A 22,743-nucleotide genomic window follows, 5' to 3' on the forward strand; every position below is an offset into this window, starting at 1 on the left:
GCAAATATATAGGTGTATGCATTATGAATATTTTCAAACAGCGCACATACGAGTATATCTGTTGATCAAGGCGAATCCAAATCGTTTTCATGTAAAGTTTTTGTTTTCTCACGCACCAGCCAACGATTTTCAGTTCAAGTCTTTCATTTTGTAAGCTACTACATTTGACCGATCGATCTATCTTTATCTTGTTCATATATCAAACGAAATGGTCTCGAAAGAATATCGTATTCAGATAATGCTATTCACCCTCTATTGGTACACACCAATTAGCCGAAGAAAGCGGTAAGTTTAATAGTTCACTATAATTGCACTTGATAGTTTATATATTTAACGAATGGAGTAATAAGAACAAATTGCAGAGTACACTTGCAAAGATGCGAATGTGCGGTTTTATTTATTTTCAATAATGTATGCATATAAAATAACAAATAAAAAATTAAATAATAATATTTAGAACATATTCGTACATCGTAAATGAAGTGAAACTAAAAACAATAAATTGCAACACTTTGAAATAATGACGTCGTCCCAGCTATGAATTTAAACGTAAATTATCGAGAAGAAAATAATTATAGTTATACGATATTTTAAAATGTATATATACAGCTTCGCTCATTAACAATCTCGATCCGTTTGCTTTAAAGTATATAATTTTTCCAGATTCCGTAAATCCGCTTCAACCTTCTCGAATTTAATTTAGTTTCGAAAATGTTCAACTGGTTAACCAAAAACTCGAGCTCGAGATACTTGATATCTATCTGTATCTTGTAGTTGCTCCTTTTGTTGTTTTTTCTGTTTTCGGTCCCACAAAATTTTGCTAATTATACAAATATAGGTGTCACATCGTTACACTTTTAATATATATATAAATATGAGTACTTGTATTATTCGGTTGCCTTTTCTTTTGATTAAGTTGCTGACTAATGCATTTTCAATTGCAAATAGGAAAAGTTTCTTGGTTTTTATGTTTTATTTTTGGTTGCCTTGCATTTGACTAGTTTTGCATTTGTATTATGTATTACATTAAGTAGCCAGAGTTTAAGTAAATTACGCGTTTATTAATCATGATTAAACATTGATTAGGTTAGGGTGTTTTGTTTGTTTGGTTGTTTGTTTGTTTTGTTTTGTTTTGTTTTTTGTTTTTGTTGCCTTTACCTTTACATTAAATGTGTAGAAAAATTCGTTAAATTGATTTGCATATAGTTATTCGGTCTCCTCTCCAGCTCTCCTGGTTAGCCACAAATACAAAGTTTAATTGGCTCGACAAATTAAATGATTGGCTGCACAGCCACGCGGTTTAAGTAATTAGTTTGCTACGATTTGTGCATTGCAGTTCTGCGCTATGAGTTAATTTAATTATCCATTATTTGGCTGCAGTCTAGACTTTTATTTCGATTTCCTTTTCCCATCATTAGCGTGTTTTTTTCCTCATGTTATACATATGATATACATTAATGGTACTTTAGATACTTAACTTCCTTTATAAACTGTTTACTGCAAATGCTAAAAACCTATTAGCTCTCATCTCACCCCGATGCACCCATCGTCACTTTTTGTGGCACAATGTCCACGAAACGGCGAATCGCGGACTATCGGTGGTGGCCAAAACCTCGATGGCTCAAAGCCAGCCGCTGGCCCGAATCGCCCAACCCGAATCCCGAATCGCCCCTGTCCCGCGTCGTCCTGTGCATCCTTCGCCGCTAGGTGAGCATGTACACGAACAGCAGCGCCAGCGCGACGTTGAAAATCAGGACGAGCAGCATCAGCTGCTGTCGCACAAACCAGTCCTGCAGGGAAAATTACACGAATTAATAACGATTTTAATGTATAAAAAAAAATTTTAAGAATAATACAATTTTTGTAAGTATGTATAAAAGAAAATTTTAAAAAAAGATCCCCGATTTCTAAAAATGTTTTGTATAATAGTTTCAAAGAAGTGGTTAAAAATTTTAAGTTCATTTTTTTTTTTTTTTTAATTTATTTATTCACTGGAATCTGTTCAGTGCCTTCTGAACTTAACCTAGCGTAATTAACGAGAAACAGTTTTATGGATACATAGTAGCCTTAAATAGTTAAAATCTTAAACAAAAATATTTAAGATTAAAATTTCAAAAAGCAATTAATATATTAATTAATAAGAAAGAAAAAGCTGACAAAACTAAAAATTTTAAATTTTTTGTTTTAACCACAACTTTTCTTTCAGACTTAAATAGTATGCATAATCATGACCTAAAAAGCAACAAACTTGTAATTTCATAAAATTATATACTCTTTTTGAAATTGTTTTGTTATATTGATTAAATATGATATAATAGTATTTTTTGTTTTGTTCAATTATTTTACTTTTAAGTTGTTTATGCAAATTAAAACCGATCAACCAAATATGATTAAAATATGAATGACTCATGAATACATTCTCCGAACACAAAATGGACAAAAGACCTTATAATTTTATTTATGATATGAATCGTGATTCAACCTTCAAATGAAACGCTAATTAATTGTATTTGCCAAAGTTAAAAACCCCATAAACTATGGCCGAATGCCCCATTAGCGCCGAAATACTATATGCCACAGATTTGCCGACATAAAGGTGGTTCAAGTTAAGTGCAGCAATTGTAAAGCAATTCCGACGGAAAAAAAACCATTTGGCCAAGCCAAACTAAATACTATATGATATGGTCGTGTATCGGTGTTGTGTCACTCACCTTAACCTGTGGACTGACCAAATACAGCAAGGGATTGGCCTTGAGGCGCTCGTTGACCTCAATTTGGCGACGCACTGCCTCCCGGCGAGCGGAGCCCAAGGCGGACACCTCCTCCCGGCTCATGGCCTCCGTGGCACGCGGCAGCTCCTGGAAATCCGGCATCGACTTTTTCCGCTGCAGCGTCACATTGATGGGCACCGACTGGAAATAATGTTTTACAAATAATTCAGAGTTTATTTCAACGAATTTTAATGTAGATATTCCACCTCCACGGGCGGCTCAACAATCCAGCTTTCGCTGGCTCTTCTGGCCAACAAAGCCGGCGAGAACATAAGGTCCTCCTCATCCTCCTCCGGATACCAGTCCATTGTCCTCTAGGGTTTACTTATTTTGTTGGTACAGGAAAAAGTTCTGCAGTTGCAGGCAAAGAACCGCTTGCATAAGGCTAAGAAATTTGTGTAATCTTTCGGCTACAGGCGATTCCAACTTGTAAACGAGTTGGACATGGCGTTCCGTCGCTTTACTGAACACCGAGTGGTGATCTACAAATGCGGAGAGTCTCCCCCTTCGGTCTCCCTATCCGTATCTGTTTGGGGAGCCAAAAATAGTCGAACAACCCGCCACGACGACGGCACTGAGCCAAAACAACAACGGATATTGTCGCTGACTCTTCGCACAAAATTGCTTTTCAAAATTCCTCGATGCTTTTGCTTGTTTTGAATCGTTCACATATGCATATATATATAATTATATTGCCACTCGCAGAGGGGTTTTCTCGGAATCGAATTAGTAATCCGTTGGGGTCGACGCGTCGTTTGCTACTACCCAAAATCGAATCTCAGAAAGAATCGTCGCCACCGGGGGCCACAAAAATCTCAACAACAACAAAAAAATGGTGAGGAAAAACCGAGCGCGACACTTCCCGAGAGGATTTATTTATTGGCGTGTCGCCGGCCTTCCAACGGCCACTTGTGGAGCGTTCATTCCGCCGGAGAGCGATTCCGCCGTAGAGCGTTCTCGAGAGTGAGCTATACTGTGGATCTCCCGAGAGATTCAGCGGCACGCATGCATTCCAATTCGGCCAACTTGGCTGGCTGGCTGATCCGTCTGATCCGGCTGGCGTGCATTCGTGAACGCGGCTATAAATAGTCCAGAATGGGCACATGTTCGCCCCGAGATGGCCGAGAAATGCTGTGTGTTTCAAAATGAACACTGAAAATGTCTCCGGCCGTTTCGCTCCGATCCGGCTCTCATCGGCTCACCAGATCCACAGATCCACAGCTCACCATCTCCCACTGTCACCAGAAAGTATTTCTCCCCCTCACAAAAGACGAAAGACGGATGGCGCACGAATTAAGTTAATTGCCGCGGATTAACTGTGTTATGAAATGTCTCAGACGAGCGGCCCGGGAATTCTACAGATCCTGACTGAATTTGTAGTAAATAATAACTTAGCTATGATAACCCTTAGCGAAATAGTTTGTATAGCTTTGGTTCTGTCAAAACTTTCATAAATCTTATTTTCTTTTGAAAAAGATCTAAAAACAGGTTTGCTTAATCGTATATATAAACCGGATATTACTATTAACAAAAGATAAATAAAACTTAAAAAATTGTACACCAGTAATTTTAAACTTCGTACTTTAAACAATCAAATTTCGTCACTTTTTCATTTTAGTTCTTTATAAATAAATATATTTTAAATTAAAACTGAAAATTTGGAAAAAATTGACTTTAGAATGTTTTGCAGTAATAATAAGCATCGTTTCTCTAACAACTTTAACCTCCTAAAACTATTCTTATTTTTTAAGGAGTGTCTAAGAAATCATTTTGGAAATAATCTTTCACCTTTAAAAACCTCGTTTTTTTAATAGATAGGTAATATATATATTTTTTTTTATTGTCGACTCACCTTCATTTTCTTGCCTCCGCCACCGCCTCCGCCACCGCCCCCCTTGCCGCCCATGGCCATGCCCACCGGGGTGGCCGGCTTGGCCGGCAGATAGAGGCTCTCCGTGCGCTTCGGCTGCAAGGGCGAGGGAATGATGTCCTGGCCGAGCGTCCGCTGGCGCAGCAGGACGTCCTCGAAGGGCTGATTGGGCGACGAGAAGAGCGGCTCACCCTTTCCCTGGCTGGGCGCCCTTCCGCCCACTCCCAAGCTGGGGGTTCCCGCTCGCGAGAGACGTCCGCCTCCGCTTGCCGCTCCCGTTCCCGAGGGCAGCGATCCGTTGCCGGTCAGCGGTCCCGTTGCTCCGCCGCCGCCGGGTTGCGGCGTCGATCCGCGGAATACTGAACCCGCTCGCTGGCGACCATCGGGGGTACTGGTACCGCCTGCTCCTCCGCTGCCTCCATTGGTCAGCGGATCTGCGAGTCCAGAGCGATCCAGAGATGTTTGCCGTGAACCGGCGAAGGTACCGCTCAACCGACTGGCCGCTCGAGCATATCGATCGATGGAGGAATCGCGACTCGGCGGCCTCTTGTAGTGATCGAAGTGATCGATCGAGGACTGCTGTCCCATTTGGCCCAACATCGGCGGTCGGCCGCTGCGCTGCTGCTGTTGCACGGCGGCCATGGCGGCGGCATTGGCGGCCATTGCTGCGGCACTGGCTGCCTCCTGCAGCTGCTGCTGTTGCATCTGCGAGGCGCGGCGCAACAGATTGGCGGCATTGTGCGAGGGCGAGGCGTGCAGCGAAGGTTGCTGCTGGAGTTGCTGCTGCTGCAGCAGTTGCTGCTGTTGCAACAGTTGCTGTTGTTGCTGCTGTTGCTGCAGCAGTTGCTGCTGCTGTTGTTGCTGCTGCTGCTGGAGTTGCTGCTGCTGCTGCAGGAGTTGCTGCTGATGCTGCTGTTGCTGTTGTTGCTGCGACGTCGGCTGATTGGTGCCGGCGCCAAAGGGCAATTGTGTCTGATTCTGATTCGTTGCCTGGTTCTGCTTGAGGTTCGTATTCAAGTTGGCATTCATTTTGGTTTGGCCGGGCGGCTGTTGTTGCTGGAACTGATATGCAGGATTCATTTGCGGATTGCTCTGTTGCTGCTGGCCCAAGTGCTGCTGCTGCTGCTGCTGTTGCTGCTGCTGTTGCTGCTGGTGCTGCTGCTGGTGGTACATCTGATTGATGGCGCTGATCACCTGGGCGTGGCTCGGCTGCCCCTGGCTGACCATTCCGGAGAGGTCCGTTTGCGGCGACACGGGCAACTGTTGCGAGTACATCGACGGCGGAACGGGGCACTCGGACTCCTTGTTCTGCTGCGACATGCGACGCTGCTGCTGCTGTTGCTGCTGCATGTTCAGATATTGCTGCTGTCGCTGGGCCTGCGTGGCATATGCATCCGAACCGCTGCTGCTCGTGGGCGAAAACTGACCCCCTGTTGCTGTTGTTGTGTGTGTTGTTGCTGCATGCCCACGCCCATTTTGAGGGCGGCATCGGAGGTGGCCGCTGTTCCCGGACGGAATCGTTCCCGCTCGCGGAAACGCAACTTCTCAAAGCGCTCCAGCACAGAGGGTTTGAAGTCTGGGGCAAATTCTCTGGCCATCCTTACTGCATTCTCGCAATCCATTCGAGCCTGTTCCGCTGCAGCATCTGCATTCTGGGCCTTTGCCGCCGCGGTGGCCATTCGGGATATGGCCATATCCGATCGCTGCATGGCCATTTTTAAGGCGCGCTGCGCCGCATTCAAGGCGGCCGCAATGCGATCGCGGATTTTGCGCGAACGCGCCAGGAACAAATGCTTCTTCTTCTGGCTGGTGATCAGGATGTTGTTCTTGTACTTGCCCTCCTCGGAGGTCCCGTCACGAAATGTTGTCACTCCGTAGCCGTGCTTCCGGTTGTTGTACCACTCGCCCTCGTACCTTATTGAATATAATTTATTAACTTTATTTAATTTAATTGTATTATTTAATATACTCACTTGAGTCCATCGCTGCGCTCTGCAACTCCATGGCCACAGCGCTTGTCCTTCTTCCACTCGCCCATGTACGTCTCCACCACCGTGGGGTCCAGCTGCTCGTCCTCCATGGTGAAGCTGGCATTCGACTCCGTGTGGTTGGACCTTAAAAAAAATCACAACTTATTATTCACCTGATTTTAAATTCTGTTATTACACTAAATAGATATTTGTTATGTTGTTTTTTGGCATTCCTTTTTAATTACAAAGTTGCCTTTCAAGTTTGTTTCCAAAGAATGTATTATGAAATTTTATAAAAAAAAGTGGAAACAAATATTTTAAAAGGGAAACCGAATACTTTATAAAACCACTTTTTAATATTAAATGCAGTTTACCATATATTGCATATAGGTACCTATATATTGTTTGCATTTATTTGCATTGTTATGGTCAAATAAATCCGACAATTTCTTTACATTTAAAAAGTTTTTTTGATAGAAAGTTATGGGGTGTCACAAAAAAGGCTTCTCGAAAATGTAATAAAGATAACAAAACCCCTTCGGTGTCACAAAATCTATAAAAAATGTATAAAGTTTTTATGTGTTTCAGGATAAATTTGCATACGCTTTGTAAGGATTGCAGTTCGTCAGAGTTTAATTTGATTTGTTGAAGCTGAACCGTTTTTTATGTAACCAAGTTTGGCATTTATATTGGAATTGGGGTAAAAAGATTGTTGTGGCATATTTGTGTAATATGTTTTAATACTTAATATGTGTTAAGAGTACTTACTTTGTGGTCAGATTGGACTGCTCGGATCCGGTGCTGATCCAGGAGGCAGAGGACATGGTGGAGCGAATGCTGCCGGACGCAATGGTACCTCGCTTCTCCAGATCGCCGGTACTACGCTGCTTTCGCATCTTAAGACCCTGATAAGAAATATAATAAAAAATAAATAAAATAATAGAACAGATCCCCCTTCCAAACTCACCATCAGGAATCCCTTCTTGCCGGTTTTATCCGTCAAACTATTTCGTCGCACTGGCAACTTATCGGACTTTGCCGTCAGGACGAATCCTCCACGGATTTCCTCCGCCTTTTCCACTATCTTGGCTGCATTTCCATTCTCTCCGCTCCTCAAGGAACTCAGTGAGGCGTGGAGATTTTTGCGCCGATGATGGGAGGCCAATCCAAAAGGAGCCGAGGTCCGAATTCCATAGCCATGCCGCTTGCCCTCCTGCCATTGACCCTGGTATTTGCCTGCAATAAAAAAATGGGGTTTTCATCAAATGACTGCAGTCCATTTCGAGGAATTGTTATGCTAATGGAACTCCCATTCGCAGACTGCAGTGCCCTCTTTTCCATTTTCTTCCCTTACAGAAGTTGGCCTAAGTGAAAAGCTTGCCCCTCTGTTCAGGTTTCTATTAATGGCTCCACGCGCCATTTCCCTTTTGCTCAATGGCGTTGGCTCTTAAGTAATACAGCTCATTTACACACGGAAAAAAATAAATCAACGAACCATTTTATATTTTCTGCAAAGGCACTCAATCAAAGTTCATTTTATTACCGTAATACAAAATTTATCAAGCTAAATATGTGTTATTAATTACATTTTAATCAATTTAAATTTATGAAGATTAAAATCATAAATTTTCAATGAAACTATATTATGAAACTATATTATATAGTAAACTTTGTATTTTATTTATGACTAAATAATTTTATTATGTCAAGCCATAAACTTTTTATTGAATTAAAGTATAATTATTATGTTTCTCTTTTTTGGTTTCCCCATTTAATCTATTAATTTACTTTCAGTGCTTCTTTCTACGATGTCCAGGTTAATTGTGGAATTAGAAGTTACGTTAGTTGATTAGGAAACGCTACTTAGCCTTCGGCTAATGCTAATTGATGGTTATGCGGCAATTCCTTTGCGAGAAATGGTGACATTTATATTTGCATTTTGGCCGCAGCAAAACAATTCCCTAATGGTGGGAATTCCAGATCTTGGTATTCAAGTCTGCTGGCGGCAATCGGTTACTTGGCCATGTGTTTTTACATTTTTCCCCCGAACGGGAATATGTTTTAACCAGAAAAAGCCGCACTCATGCAGCAAAAATGTACAAAGTGAAAAACCGAAGCGGGAAAGCCAAATATCATTGAACCGCACGCGGGGAAATAAAATATGACGTCAGGCTGGGTCGTCGGTGGATTCGTAAGGATGTGTTTGTGAATAGAACTCACACTCACACACACACAAACACACACCCAGAAAATGATTACAGAAACGTCAAAAAGTAAAACAACAGGCGAGAAAACCGAACTAATGTTCGCCGTTTTGAAAGTGAGCCAAAAACCAAACGCAAAATGATCTCATGCACATTACGTATACGCAGCGTATGGCGCCCAGGGCAACCGCCCCTTCCCGCTTGCGCCCCACCCTTCTAGCATTGTCCCGCCCACCACTCACCGCCATCCGCGTAGGTCTCGCATCCGGACCCGTCCTGGTAGCCCTCGTTCCAGGTGCCCTCATACTTGGCCGTCGACACGGTGCTCTCCCGCACTCCGTAGCGCCCCTTGTGCCCGTCCTTCGACCACTCGCCGCGGTAGATCTGCCGCCCGATCTGCTCCACGCCCAGCCCATGCCGCCTGCCGTTCTGCCACTGACCCTCGTAGTGTGATCCGCTGTAATAAAAAAGATTTAAGATTAAGTTAAAAGTTACATAGGTAAGCTAAAAGAATTTCAAAACAAAAGTTGAATTACTTCTTGTGGGAGCATGAACTAAACAAAAATCCCGAATAAGAAAACGGGTTTCCATAAAATTTTAAGAAAATAAAGTAATTCATTTTATAAATGAAGTGAATTTCAAAATATTTGTGGGTTCTCCCTACACAATAGTAACATTTTGTTAACCTTAAATATACAATCATTGTTTATCAAATTTTACTTGCGTAAAATTCTATATTTCCTTTATGTCTGCAATCCAACTTTACTAAAAATATATACAATAAATTTAAAATAGGAGGTATTAAAACTCAAAAAATCTAAAAGCTATTCAAGTCAAGAGTTCCGTTATTTATAAGTCTTTTATAGGCTTTGTGTTTTATCACAAAATGTCTGTACTAAAAGAGGAGAATTGTTTAATTTATTTTCATTACAATATCAACACGAAACTAAAAGGAACAAATACTAGGGGAAACCTTATTGCAGTCTAAACGTTCTAGTATAAATATGATTAAACAATAATTATATGATTTAATTTTGTATTAACCCTTTATTAATTCTCCACCCACGCTAAGGCATCAATTGTTTTTAAACTTATAAATATTAATTACATACCTGGGCCAAATGTACGATCCGGATACCTCGAAGCCGTAGTTCCAGGCGCCGGCGTAGGCGCCCTGGTGCTTGGGTCCGGTGCAGACGCCGTGGCCGTGGGCCTTGCCCTCGTCCCAGCCGCCGCAGTAAGTGCCGCCGTCCTCGAAGTCGAAGCGGCCGCCGCTTATGGGGCCACGCCTACCGGGCGGTACGGCCGCCGCCTGCGAAACGGCATAGGTGGCAAGATCGCCGCCGTTCTGCTGCTGCTGCTGCTGCTGCTGCAATTGCTGCTGCTGCAGGAGCTGTTGCTGTTGCTGCTGCGGCGTCAGCTGGCCAGCCTGTTGCATGCTCGAGCCTCGGAATTCAAAGTGTCAGGCGGTTTAAAGTTGTGGATACTGTTGACTTTGCCTTTGGCTTTCGGTGCCTCCGCCTGCTGCTCATTGATTTTCCGCTCGATTGTTGCACCACCGACTGTTGCCTCATCTGATCCGGGTTGTGAATCTAGTGTCTATAGTTCGTTTCGCTTGGTTTCGTTTGCTCTGTGCTTAACCTAGTGGTGCTTTAGGGCTAGTTAATATATGTAAATATATATTTACTTATATATATTTATGTTGCGTGGTTAAATTGTTGGGTTTTTCACTGAAACGCGAAAGTTGCAATTTGTTGCCCTCCTTCGTTCTTTTTTCTCCCCGGCTCGACTTCAAATCTGCATAAACCGAGCGTCCGATGTCAATGTCCTCTGACAGTTGCGGTTGTGGATTTCTATGCTAATGTCGTAGGCCATCATTGGTCATTTACCAAAACAAAAAAGTCGGCGATTGATCTGTAAGCAAATCGTAAAAATACTTCATAAATTAGATTGAAGAATTTATGGGAAAGCACAGCGGGTTTTCCAGGAAATTAATCACATTATGCAATTGACTTAACGTAAAAATAAGCGCATATATAGGGGTCATAAAATTCATTTGCAGCTGTAAGGAGAATGCATAAACATTTGCTGGATTCTACCAAATAAATCAGCGAAACGGAACTATTGGAGTGGGAAAATTGCGCATATTCCGGTTGATTTATAAGGCGCGTTTAATTGATTTTTATCTGGCGAGTGTCTTAAATGTTTTCCTCATCATTCTGCGTCTTGCCATGCGATTTTTATGGTCTGAAATGACTGGGATGAATGCAAAGGGTTCGCAGGGATTTTTCAGGGGGTTCGGGTTGGAAAATACCTTGGAGAAAAACGTGGGCGAGAGGATGACGATGTGAGGTGACGATGCATTATGGATTCGATGTAATTGCATTCGATTGCGGTTGCAACGGCCGCTTTCGGCGAGTTTTCCTTTTTATTTCGCCTGGCACTGGCAGCCACCGAATTTATCACTACACCACCACGTATATATATAGATATATCTGTCCGATGTGTACTCGAATATGTGAATTTTCTGTGTGTGCACGAGCCACGTCAAAGGCCGAAATTCTCAATGGCAGACCGCCTCTCGAGTGGGTGGTGGTTTTTCTCAGCTCCGCTCAGCTGTTTCCCTTGCATACATATACACATACGCGAAGATATATAGATATATCTTAGAGGTACGCCCGATAGCAGTAGTAGAAAATTACGAAAAGTGCATAGTAGCAGGCGAATGCCACGAAAAGCACTTTCAGTGTCTTCATGGTTTTGGTTTTCTTTCTGTTGTCACTCGGTATTAAATTTTCGATTTTCCCTTTATTAATTTCAGACAGGGCCATGTGGTTTTTAACTGGAGCTGGAGGAATTTTTTCTATGAGTAATCTCAGACGCAGTACACTACAGATTTTATTATTATTTTTTTTGGCATTTCTGCTTTAACGAGCCTTAACTAAACGAATGGGGAAAAAAGATTTGTGCGTTTATTTTCCAGAATCGGTAGCAATTTTTTTTAATAATTGCCCTTGCCGTAGTCGCTTTTTTCAAGTGAATTTCAGCTTGTTTCACAGAGACACACAAGCCAATTTGCCCCGAAACAACAGAGTGGGGAAAAAATGCGTATACGCCATGTTGCCGCATTCCTCACTTAGTGCAGCGCCAAAGGGCAAAATAGTGGGGGTTGTGCCAAAAACTTGAAAATTCCCTCCACTCAATCGAGAATTCAGGCGTCTGCAAATTGCAATTTGGTGGAACGCCGAGTGCTCCATCACTGCCTGTTTGAACTATTGGACTCTCCGGTCTTGTTTACTTTAATCATCTTGCAACACGACGTATTCGGCAAACATTCAGCTTCTTGTCTTTTCTTTTTTTTCTGGTTTTCTGGCTTTCTGGTCGGCATTAGCTTCTGACTGCTTCTTCGGTTTTATTGTTCTTTTGCGGTCGACGCCAAAACGATTTGGGTTTTTCGAAACGAGATGAGTCGAGACAAGACGCCAGGAGAGGCGAATTCTTCAGAAGCTTTGTTATTAATAGACAACGTACACACACCGAGCGGAATCAAGATAAATTGGGGGAAAAGGGGGGCGCTGAACAAAGGAGGGTGTCTCTTTTTTTCCCCCATTCCTCGAGTCTGGCAATGTTGTTTTGTTTAAACATTAATGATGATGAAAAAACACACCGCACGACCAGGAGCTCGTTCTCCTGCGCTTCTTGGGCAACAGTCTCCCTCTTCCCGGGGTTTGTTCTAAACAAAATTGTTTCGGAACCGAAGAGATTTTTTGGCCAGGGCATTGCAGCAACAGGCGGAGCGTGTTTATGGCCAGGTGAGATGTGTTTGCACACCTGCTGGAAAGTGGCAGTGATGGGCAGGCTATGCCAGGCTCCTCCACCTAGTAACACACATTGTCTGATATTGTGCCAACAAAAACATTGATTTTCCTCCCTCCTGATTCCTCAATAATTCAGATGTTTCAATCGGAAACAATTTATTAAAAAATAAAACCTTATTTCAAGTGATTTTCTAATAGATAACCTAAATTCAGTTGTGTTCGCTTTTCTTATAAATTTATCAGTGTTTATACATATACAAAACTTTCTAACAAATTTCAAATGTCTTGGAAATGTAACACCTATTACAGAAAATTATTTTTACTTTCCCTCTCCTCATTGAAATGTAATATTGTACATTACTTATAAACCGTTTATATTCATTCCCACTTACTAATAAAGAAATGGATAATAGTACCAAAAGTTCAAAATAATAATTACTTTATTTTCTTGAGACAGGTGTTTGGACTCAAGATCAAAACGAAAAATCGGGGTCTGCTATAAATTAAGCCTAAATCGCCTAGACAACAAATAGAGCAATCGATCGCGAGCGGCCATAGTAAATATTTCCCAGGCCACATTATCACTCTCTGATAAAGAACATTTACGTATGAGCATTTATTTATACCCAGGCCAGCGGCCAAGAAACACATTGCAGAAGACAGGGGCATGTATCATTGTTATTTTAAAAGATTTTTCGAACAAAGCTAAAGCTGAAGCGAAAGCAAAAGCAAAAGCTGAAGCAAAACAGGCAAACAAAATGGGATACAAGTGAACTGAAATTTTGCTCGGCGAGTTCGAGCAACGAAAATATTCGTAATATTGTTCAACCGTATTTTAGTGCTTGGCAAAAGTCTATTTCATTTTCACTCGGCGGTGCTGCCTGCTTTTCTTTTCATTTTCTGAACTGGCAAAACTGTCCCCGCCCGCGTTTTGCTTTGAGTTTTCCTTTCTTTTTTCTTTTTTTTTTTTGGTTGGTCTTTCTGCCTTGGGCTAGATGGATAGAAAATTAAATAATAGTCCACTGACTGACGTCGAATTTGTTGATGAACGAACGTTTGTTTTGTTGGATGCGTTTTTCATCTAGTCTCACTTAAGTTTATTTAGACAGCCTTTGTGTTTTTTTTGGTCGTGTTCTCGCCTGCATTTTAATCAATTTGCATTGCACTCTCTCGCACACACACACATACCCAACAACACACATTCATATACACATTTACACACATACACACACTTTAAAAACGAACACGCAGCGTTCAGTTTTTGGTATTTTTAGCATATTTTTCGTACAACTCGCACTATATTATATAGAAGACGGCCGAGCCAGTCAACAGCAGCACATTCTCTAAATTGAAATTATTTATAGGTTCACATAAATTAAGTATTAACACCCAACAGGCCCGACTACTGTAGTTAGTCCACCCCTTGCACTTTTCGGAATTTTCATTTGGCACTGCATTTTCGTGAAAAATTGGTTGGCAAGTGGCTGGCAAAAAGTGGCCACTGACACTTTGACTTTTTGGCCTATTGATCGCCATGGTTTTATATTTTCGATAAATTTTGTTTTATTTTCGGTTGGGTTTTTAGTCGAGTTATAGCCGTGTTTTCTGTACAAAGGAGTTTAATAGCAGTCATATTTAATATTTGGCACTCTCGTTGTTTAGTTTGGTTTTTCGAACCGTAACTGCCGCCATTTATTTGGCTTTTCCAATTGAGTTCTCCACCCAGCTCGTGTCGTTCGTTAATCCATATTGTTTTATAACTTATTTAACGCAACGAAATTTTCCACTCACACACGCATAGAAGCAGCGAAACTCGGGCAAATTTGTTAAGAAGAAAAAAATTGGAATATATGTGAAATGGGGAAAAGTGTGTGTTCGTTAATATGTGAGTGTGTTTTGGTCGCACAAACACACGCGTTAAAAATAGCAGATAGTCAAAATACTAAGGTTCGAGAGTTGTTTTCTGAGTTAAAAGTCCCGTGCCTTGGAAATGCTGCTAGTTCCAAATAAAACGGTCATCCGGTCAGCTGTTCTGGAGGAGCGGATTCCGCTCCGGATGCGGATGCGTTGACGTTGCGGATATGCGGATGTGGAAGAGCGAGCGGTACGCACGAGCGGCGGTCAGCGACTGGCGGTCGTTCGAAATCGGTATCGGTATGGGGATCGCGTAGTAACGACGGCCGCACGACGAATCGACGGGAGAATCAGACGAAAGACGGGGCCAAAAAAGAAAAGGAAAGAATAGAAATTCACCCCGCACCACAGGGCGGATGCTGAACCTCGGCAACGACAACAACAAATAAAAAAAAAACGGGGGTCCCCGTGGTCCCCGTTGCGTATACGCCCAGTTAAACTAACTTTATTGTGCGGGTCCGACGCGACATTCGAGCGACACGTCCAAACGCCAAACGCTTGCAAAGCGAAAAGAAATCCCCGCCATCGTCCACACAAAATTCAAGCCAATTTACTCACACTCTCTCTTGCTTTCTCTCTCTTGGAAGCTTGAAGAGTTCATTTCAGGGATCCCTCGCTGAATTCATTCGAGCGACTGGAAAGCGACAATTTCGAATGGGAGAGCACCACACAGAATCTGTAGCTTGTGCATCTTCTTTTTCCCATTTTCTCTTTCTCTCTCTCCCAGAAACAGCTGTTACATACCGTAAAGGAAATGGAAAAAAGAAAACACCCAGTATGAGCAATATTTGGGCATAAAGAAATATGAATGAATGCCGCCGCGGATCGTGATCGTTGCCATGCAACCAGCCATTTGCCATAGATCGCAATAATGTATACTATATTATGTACTCGTATATTTGCGTTGCTTTGTTTGCCTTCGGCCAGGTAATTGGCTGAATGACAGGCGGTTAATGTGCGGCTGACTCACGCCTTTACTCGCCAATCGAAGAATCTCTGGGGGGCGAGGGGCAGTGGCCATATTTATAGGTGATAATTGAGCGAACAGTATTGGCCAAGGCCGGTATTCCAGAGCCGAGTCTAATAGCGGGCCATGCACTTTATGCCCTGGCCAGAGGCCACTTAATATGCAGTCGACCGTCACACATGTGCCCCACTTTCCTGCAAATGCAATTACCCCACATCTGGCAGTTTTCCCCTTCGGCAAAAGGAGCTTAGGGAAATCCTCCATCGGCTTTAGTGTGTGTGTTTGGAGGATGTATATGGGGAAAACGCAGCCACAGAAGTAGCTCCTTTTGAAGAGCTACGCCCTCCAGTTGCCAGTTTGCAGTACACGTCACAGGCCATTAACTGGAGTACACAGACACGCACCCTCCTTCAAAGGGAGTGGAGTGGATAGAATGGATGGTACTGCTCCAAAGTAAACAGGTTATACAATTTCGAAATTAAAAAACAAACAAGTGCGTGGAACCTTATGTCAACCGCAGGCCACAGTTAGCAAACTCTAGTCAGCACAGCAAACATGGCTTTTAATTCATTTTACTAACATTCTAAAGAAACCCAAAAAGTGGATTAATTACTTAAACACATTCCTAAATGTTAGAACCTCAAAAAACACAATATTCTATGTATATTAGTCAAGGGGGAAAACGCTTAACATAAATTTTAAGATATGTTTCCTTTCCTTCCTACTGGAAAGTCTGGAAAGTTTTAAACTTTTTGAGAATTTGATATTTATCTTTGGGTAAATTATTCATATTTTGGAAGTTCTCTAAGTAGCTTATGCTCATCAACTTGTGTATTATAACAATTTATCTGTTTTACATGGGTTATCCTTGAATTAAGCATTTTCAACAAGGCGTTGCTGACTTTATAAAACTTTAAAGGTTTTACGTTTTTTTTTTAATTTCTTAAAGGTTTGATGATTTGATTTCGAATTATTTATACCAAACTGTGTAATTATCGTTTATATAAGACATACTTCTAAACAAACATTGTATATTATTAGAGTGGAATGGAAATAGTACATTTTTAAAGAGCCATAAAGACAGGCAAATTTTCCAAATTTGACCTAAACGTTTGCCATTGAATCTTGGGGAAATTCCCAGCTAAAAGCAATTCAAATCCATCATACGCAACCCCATCTCGACATCTGTCAGAATACTGAGCAATCTCAATTTCCTGGCTGGCAAATTATGAATTTTAAATGCTCTTTTTAATTTGCTTTTGATTGCCAAGCATATTTGTGCTTTTGTTTTTTGGAATCCATTATTTACGATATCTCCTCCGTTTCGTAGGCATTTAATTTGTTTTCATCTTGCGTGTTTTACGGTCCAGAGATCGGAGATGGAAAGATGTCGGAACGAATCAGAAATACTTGCGTGAGTCAACTCTGATTCTCCTTGACCTCCGGTGGAAGTTTGTCGAATGACGGAAATCGAAACATGAAAACATTTCCCTCAGCCAAAAAAAAAACAATCCACAGGCGTTTCCAGTTTCGAGATGGAATCCTGCGGTCGCCGGAGGTGGTGGCAAATTGTTTGGGGAACTTCGGACATTGATAGGCAAATGATGCACATCACGAGCGGCTTTGATTGATGATATATCCCCCATCAAATCGGACCTTAAATGGAGCAGATACAGGATGCTAATGGGGAGCATAAGTACAGTGCTTCAAAAATAGGAAATGGTTAACCAAATGAGGGTTTCTAAAAATAATAGCTTTTGCTATGTTTTTTGTAATTGAAAGGGTTCTTTATACATATATTCCTAATAATTTTAATATTGTAAATTACAAAAGGTATTGTACTTCAATTACCTTTTCGTAGTTCAATTTTTTACATAGGAAAACTTCTTTCAAAGTAAAAGCGATCAAATTGGATATAGTCTTCATCTTCCTTATCCTAATAATAAATAATAGCCTGTGGTAAAATATCTAGGAAACTCTTTGCATAAATCGGCTTATCTTTTGTTATTTATATTACAATTTAATTCCACTTCAGTAATTAGAGAAGCCCGACTGATGCGCTTCAATCGCAATTCCACTTCAAACCAGGCCAAACGAAAGGCACTTGGAAAGGACTTGACGGGTCCTCACAGCTGGCTGATGGCGAAACTGGATCGAAGGAGGCAGGGGCTCCTAGAAATCCGATATATATAATGAAATATTCATACACATGTGGCGGCTCTCCCATTCCCTCCTTTCACCTCCCCCTTCTATTCACTTTCCCTGTGTGAGTTCAACTTTCATTGTTGTGCCAAATACAAAAGGATTGAGAATCAACACACATGCACTCACACACTCGTACACGAATATGCACTTACACTTACGCAAATGCCCGTTATGAGGGGGTGGCGCCGGGTGGTGGCTGACATAATAAGAATAACGAGAACAACGAGCGACAGCAACTTGAGGCTGCTTCAAGTCAACCAACACTCTTAGCCACGGAAACCACTGGCCCCGCACCCTCACTCGGTTTCATCAACAGTTTCGGTTAAAGTTATAGTACTTTTAGGAAAATGTATAAGTTTGAGACAATTTCGGGAATTATTGGTCAAAGCAGACTGGCGCCTTAATCAATTGGACGATAATTGGACTACAAATAAACTTTTCAATTTAAATATTAAAATAATCACATTTTTCTCCTTTTGCGGCTTTATATAATTTATTTTTTCTATTTACAAACTCAATATATTAATCTTTGGGTATACGATAAATCTTCAATTTTATTATTAAGCGTTTTAATGTTAATAAGATCTAAACATAGTGCACTGAAATATTTATAAAATTCATAAGAAATTTTATTTGCTCTTTTAAAGTATCATTTACTATTTAGCAAGTATGCTTGAGTTTGTTTGTCCCATAAATATTTTATTTTACTGTTCATAAAAAACTGAATCAACTATCAAATGTATCTACTTTCCATGCTCACATTATTCTTGAGTTCTTGCCACTACGATTTCAACCTCAAGTGTGGAGGGACATTGAGATGGATATTTAGTGAGGCTATCCTACATCCCGGTGCTTCTGGATTGCCGCGATAAGCCAGAAAGTCGGGGGAGACAACGGCAATCGACATCAGCATCAACGTTAAGTGTTTATGGGATGTGCGTTGGTGGGTGTGAGGACCGAAAGATTACAACAGCAACTAGGCATAACAATAACACTAAAACAGGGAGGCGAGGACCACACTAGCGAGTCCTGCCAGTTGGGCGAAGTATTTTGGCACAGATTCCTGTTTCTCTGGTTGTGCAACTCATCGGGAAATTCGGAATTTGAAATTCGGATTTTTTGGAATTTGGAATTTGGAGGACTCATGCTGCGAGGCGACACCGATTGGAAAACTCACGAGGGGCCCAAAAGGATGTGCAATGAGAGGATGAAATTTGTTTAACCAGCAACAGCAACGGCAACGGAAATTAGGTTGCTCCTGGGAGCTGTTACATAAGGCCTTGTGTGACTTAGTGTGTGTGTGTGCGGCTGACAGCAGACATAAATCTTGGCAAATATGCAAGTTGTGCCCACCGGAAAGAGCAGCTAAGCCCAGCAGGGGAGGCCACACGAGCAGCCGGGTGGCAAGTTGAGCCAGGAGACAGGATGTGCAACAGGAGTGGTCCAGCAACCGGAGGAACAATTCCCCTATTCTCCACTTACTACATGTACTCCCCAAACAGCCTCCTCGCATTTTCCTCATCCGGAAGCTTTATGGAAGACAACATTACCAACTCACTGAATAGAATATTAGTACAACATATGTTGGGTGTGGTGGGATTAATCCGAAGAACAGGTTATGGAAACTTTAAAAGTGCTTAATAGTTAACAGTTCCCCTGATAAGTTTTGTAATGAATTATTTTCCCTGTCATTTCAATGGTTAAGTTAAAGTACATTCTGAATAATAATTAATAATTAATAGTTTTCCTAATAAGTTTTATAATGAATTAGTCTTCCTGTCATTTCAATGGTTAAGTTAAAGTACATAATGAATAAAGAACTACAATTTGAACATACATTTTAGATTACTTTTTATGTTATATTTGTAATTGTATTTATTTATATTAAAGTAAGTTAATTCAAGTTGCTATAATAAATAAAAAAAACTCAGATTGCTTTTTCCGCAATCCAATCTTTCGGCTGCTGATCAATTTTGGCTTGAAGGTACACAAGTAATCACAATCTATGAATTTCCGGATAAATAAATACAAGTAATCATGCCCCGTCCCTATTTCGTTATATTTTCTGTACCATGCCGCCTCCCTTGACTCCTCTGAATCAACAAATCTGACCCAGCGGCCAGCGGGATGGGAAATCGGAGAAAGAAATCGGGACACAGCCAGAAAGCAGAGCAAACAAGGAAACCCACAGAAGCAACAAACAGGCAAACCGGGGGGTGCACATTCAATTTAAAATTTCCTGTGCAACCAATGCAAGGACACTGAATGGAAAGTCGGAAGGGAGGAGGATTCAAGACGAGGCTGATGAAATGACAAACAGGAGACGCGGAGGCGAACTAGGCAAAGAGCACACGGGATATCCGTTTCCGTTCGACAAGTGCCGCTTTCCACAGGCTTTCCCCCTTCGGTTTTCCTCCTCCCTTTACAAACAAAGTTGCAATGAAGCGCAGTTTGTGCTAGCTTCCGGTATGTGCCCCGCCCACCTCCGCCCACTCAGGACGAAGGCAACAACAACAACAGCCACAATAACAACGACACAAAGGACACATCAGCACATTCAAGTTTAGTGGCCGCATGCAAAATTCAAATTGACATAAACACCGAGACGAGCGCTTGATTGTGCGGCTTGTGTGACTATTGCTGGCTATAAAAAGTGTGCACCACTCATCCATCCGCTGGCCACCGATTCCTCCATCCACCGTCCGCCATCCGACATTCGCCATTCGCCATCAAGCATACGCCGTGTGGTACCAGTAGCGGCAGTAACAACACGGCAAATGACACATGCCGTGGGGTTTTCCACTCTCAGCCAAAGGTTGCCTTCCATAAATAGGCAATGGGAAAATAAACTTTTTTCCTCATTTAGAAATAATTTTTCTTAATTAAATGTAAGCTATTTCCCCAAAGAGTAATTATAACATTACATTTGCGGCAATTGCACTCAATTAATATAATAACTATTTGAAAAACATGTTCGACATTAATTTAATAAATCGAATATCTTAAAGCAAAAATAATTGAAAACAATTGAAATTAAATTTAAACCTTAATATGAAAGCTATAAGCATTTGCATAATAGATCTCTTAATTTGTAAATTGATCATTATTATAAGAATTTTATATAGATGCAACTACATTAATAAAAGACCAAATTTTCGTATTTTATTGTTTGGAAACAATTTCGGCACTTTGCCTAATGTTTTGATAGAATTATTATGGTGCCGAAAGTTCTTGTGCGGAAAACTTTCCTATGGTAACTTTTAAATGGCAAACTATTCCACTTTTAAAGACTTTTTAAGAATGATGTTGCTCATTAAATGAATTTATGTTTTATATGAATTGTAGATCTAGGTAATTCGTTGGAATGTGAATAGTAATAGGGAAAGTATTGCACCAATTTAAGTTATAGAAGCTTGACTGTAGGTGCGAGTCGAGAGGAGGAAAGGGCACATGCCACACGACTCTCGTTCCCCTTTTCCGAGTATCTGAGTACCCGAGTTTCCGAGTGTGTGACGCAGACCGTGAGGTGACTGAAGTTTGTTATTTCGATTTTCCGCCCAGACAGCGATCGGGATTCGGAATAAAGGGGGCAGGGTGGGTAATGTATTATTTCTACTCACAGATCCTCGTTATTCCGCCCGGCAGTTCGTCCACTTTGCACCAGTGCCCTGCAATTGTCTCCGCGTTTAGTTGCCGACTATTTTTAGATCCAAGTACCGAGTACTAGCAATTATCTGTGCAATTATTTATCTTTCCGTGTGCCTGCTACTTGTGGATTCTTGTCGGGCCGCTCAGCTTCTGACTTGGTCGTGCAATCGGTTTAATAAATCGCTCAGGTATTACTCATTCGCTGTTAATTTCAAATTTTTCGTTGTTTCGATTATTGTTTATAGTTAGGATAAGGTTAGGCCCCCTGCTTTTTATATTTTCAGTGGGGAGGAAGGAGAGGTTAATTTGTTCTATTCTATTCTAGTTTGTTTTTCTCGCGCGCGCGTTCGCGTTCGTTTCGTTTGAGTTGTTGGTTCGTTTCACACTGAGCAAGGGAAATCATTGAAATTTCTGCTCAGGCGAGAAATGAAAATGTTTTTTTTTTTCGGCAAAAGAACCGAAAAAAAAGAATTGGGAAAGCAAGAGCGCACCGCTGCATTTTGGGGAGGGATTTCGTTTTCATTTTTTCCGAGAGGTGAGAGGATGATGGCACTGTCGGTGGTCAGCGGCGAAGAGCTTTCCCATCCGAAATCCCCCCTGCTACACCCCCCCCCCTTTGGGAGCCCAATAAAGGCGCACCTCGAAGTTGCCAGACTGCCAATGTGGCGTATGCGTAATGCGGGTTTTCCACTCTAGAACGTCAAGTGTTTTTCGAGTTTTCGGCTAGAGGTTTATTGTTTAGCCAGGGCTAATTGCCTACGACGAGTCTCGCGGGAAACGGAAACTGGTAGCCAAATTAAATTACAGCTTGTGTGCGCTTAACTACCAGATGATCCCCGGTTAACTTTCCACTTTATCGGATTACACGATTTCCGGCGAAAAACTTGACTCCTGCCGATACTCATACTCATACTTGGGCCAAAAGTTTGCTGCAGCTTCCGCGGAAATCCCTCGATTACAGCTGCCAGCGAGCGGTTTAAAAGTTGCGATAGAAGAAAGGCCCCCCATTCGAAAATCGTTAGTTCGTCATGTTTAACCTTCAATGGCAGCGCATTGGACCTTGAATTATAAATTAATTAGAGTCGGAAGCGGGCAGTGAAAGCAGGCAACCATGGACACGGATACGGATGTGGGTGGAAAGCCCCGTTCAAGGACTGGCTATCAGCTCACACATAGACAAACTCACTCACACACACACACTTATCGGCCGCGTATCTGTGTGTTTATATGGCATCTACAGGTAGCCGCAGCAACAACACCCACAATCCTCGAGAACGTAACCCGCTTTTGTTTCGATTTTCTAACGAAATCGAAACTCTACACGCTCGCTAACAAAAGAGAGCTAACAAACCGATGGGGGGTTTTCGCTAAAGAGG

The 22,743-nt window shown here is 41.7% G+C and overlaps 1 protein-coding gene across 1 annotated transcript; it reads right to left on the reverse strand.

Moving 5' to 3' along the window:
* Positions 1-364: 364 nt before the first annotated feature.
* LOC108097837 lies at positions 365-21,742 on the reverse strand. Its single transcript, XM_017200362.2, is given in 10 exon segments — positions 365-1,790; positions 2,712-2,912; positions 4,624-6,069; positions 6,072-6,555; positions 6,615-6,755; positions 7,380-7,516; positions 7,579-7,847; positions 9,058-9,272; positions 9,928-10,729; positions 21,340-21,742. Coding segments are annotated over 9 exon segments (3,306 nt in total). The 5' UTR covers positions 10,254-10,729; positions 21,340-21,742; the 3' UTR covers positions 365-1,703.
* Positions 21,743-22,743: the final 1,001 nt, after the last annotated feature.

This window comes from Drosophila ficusphila, unplaced genomic scaffold (assembly GCF_018152265.1).
Source record: "Drosophila ficusphila isolate 14025-0441.05 unplaced genomic scaffold, ASM1815226v1 contig_794, whole genome shotgun sequence".
Classification (NCBI taxonomy): domain Eukaryota; kingdom Metazoa; phylum Arthropoda; class Insecta; order Diptera; family Drosophilidae; genus Drosophila; species Drosophila ficusphila.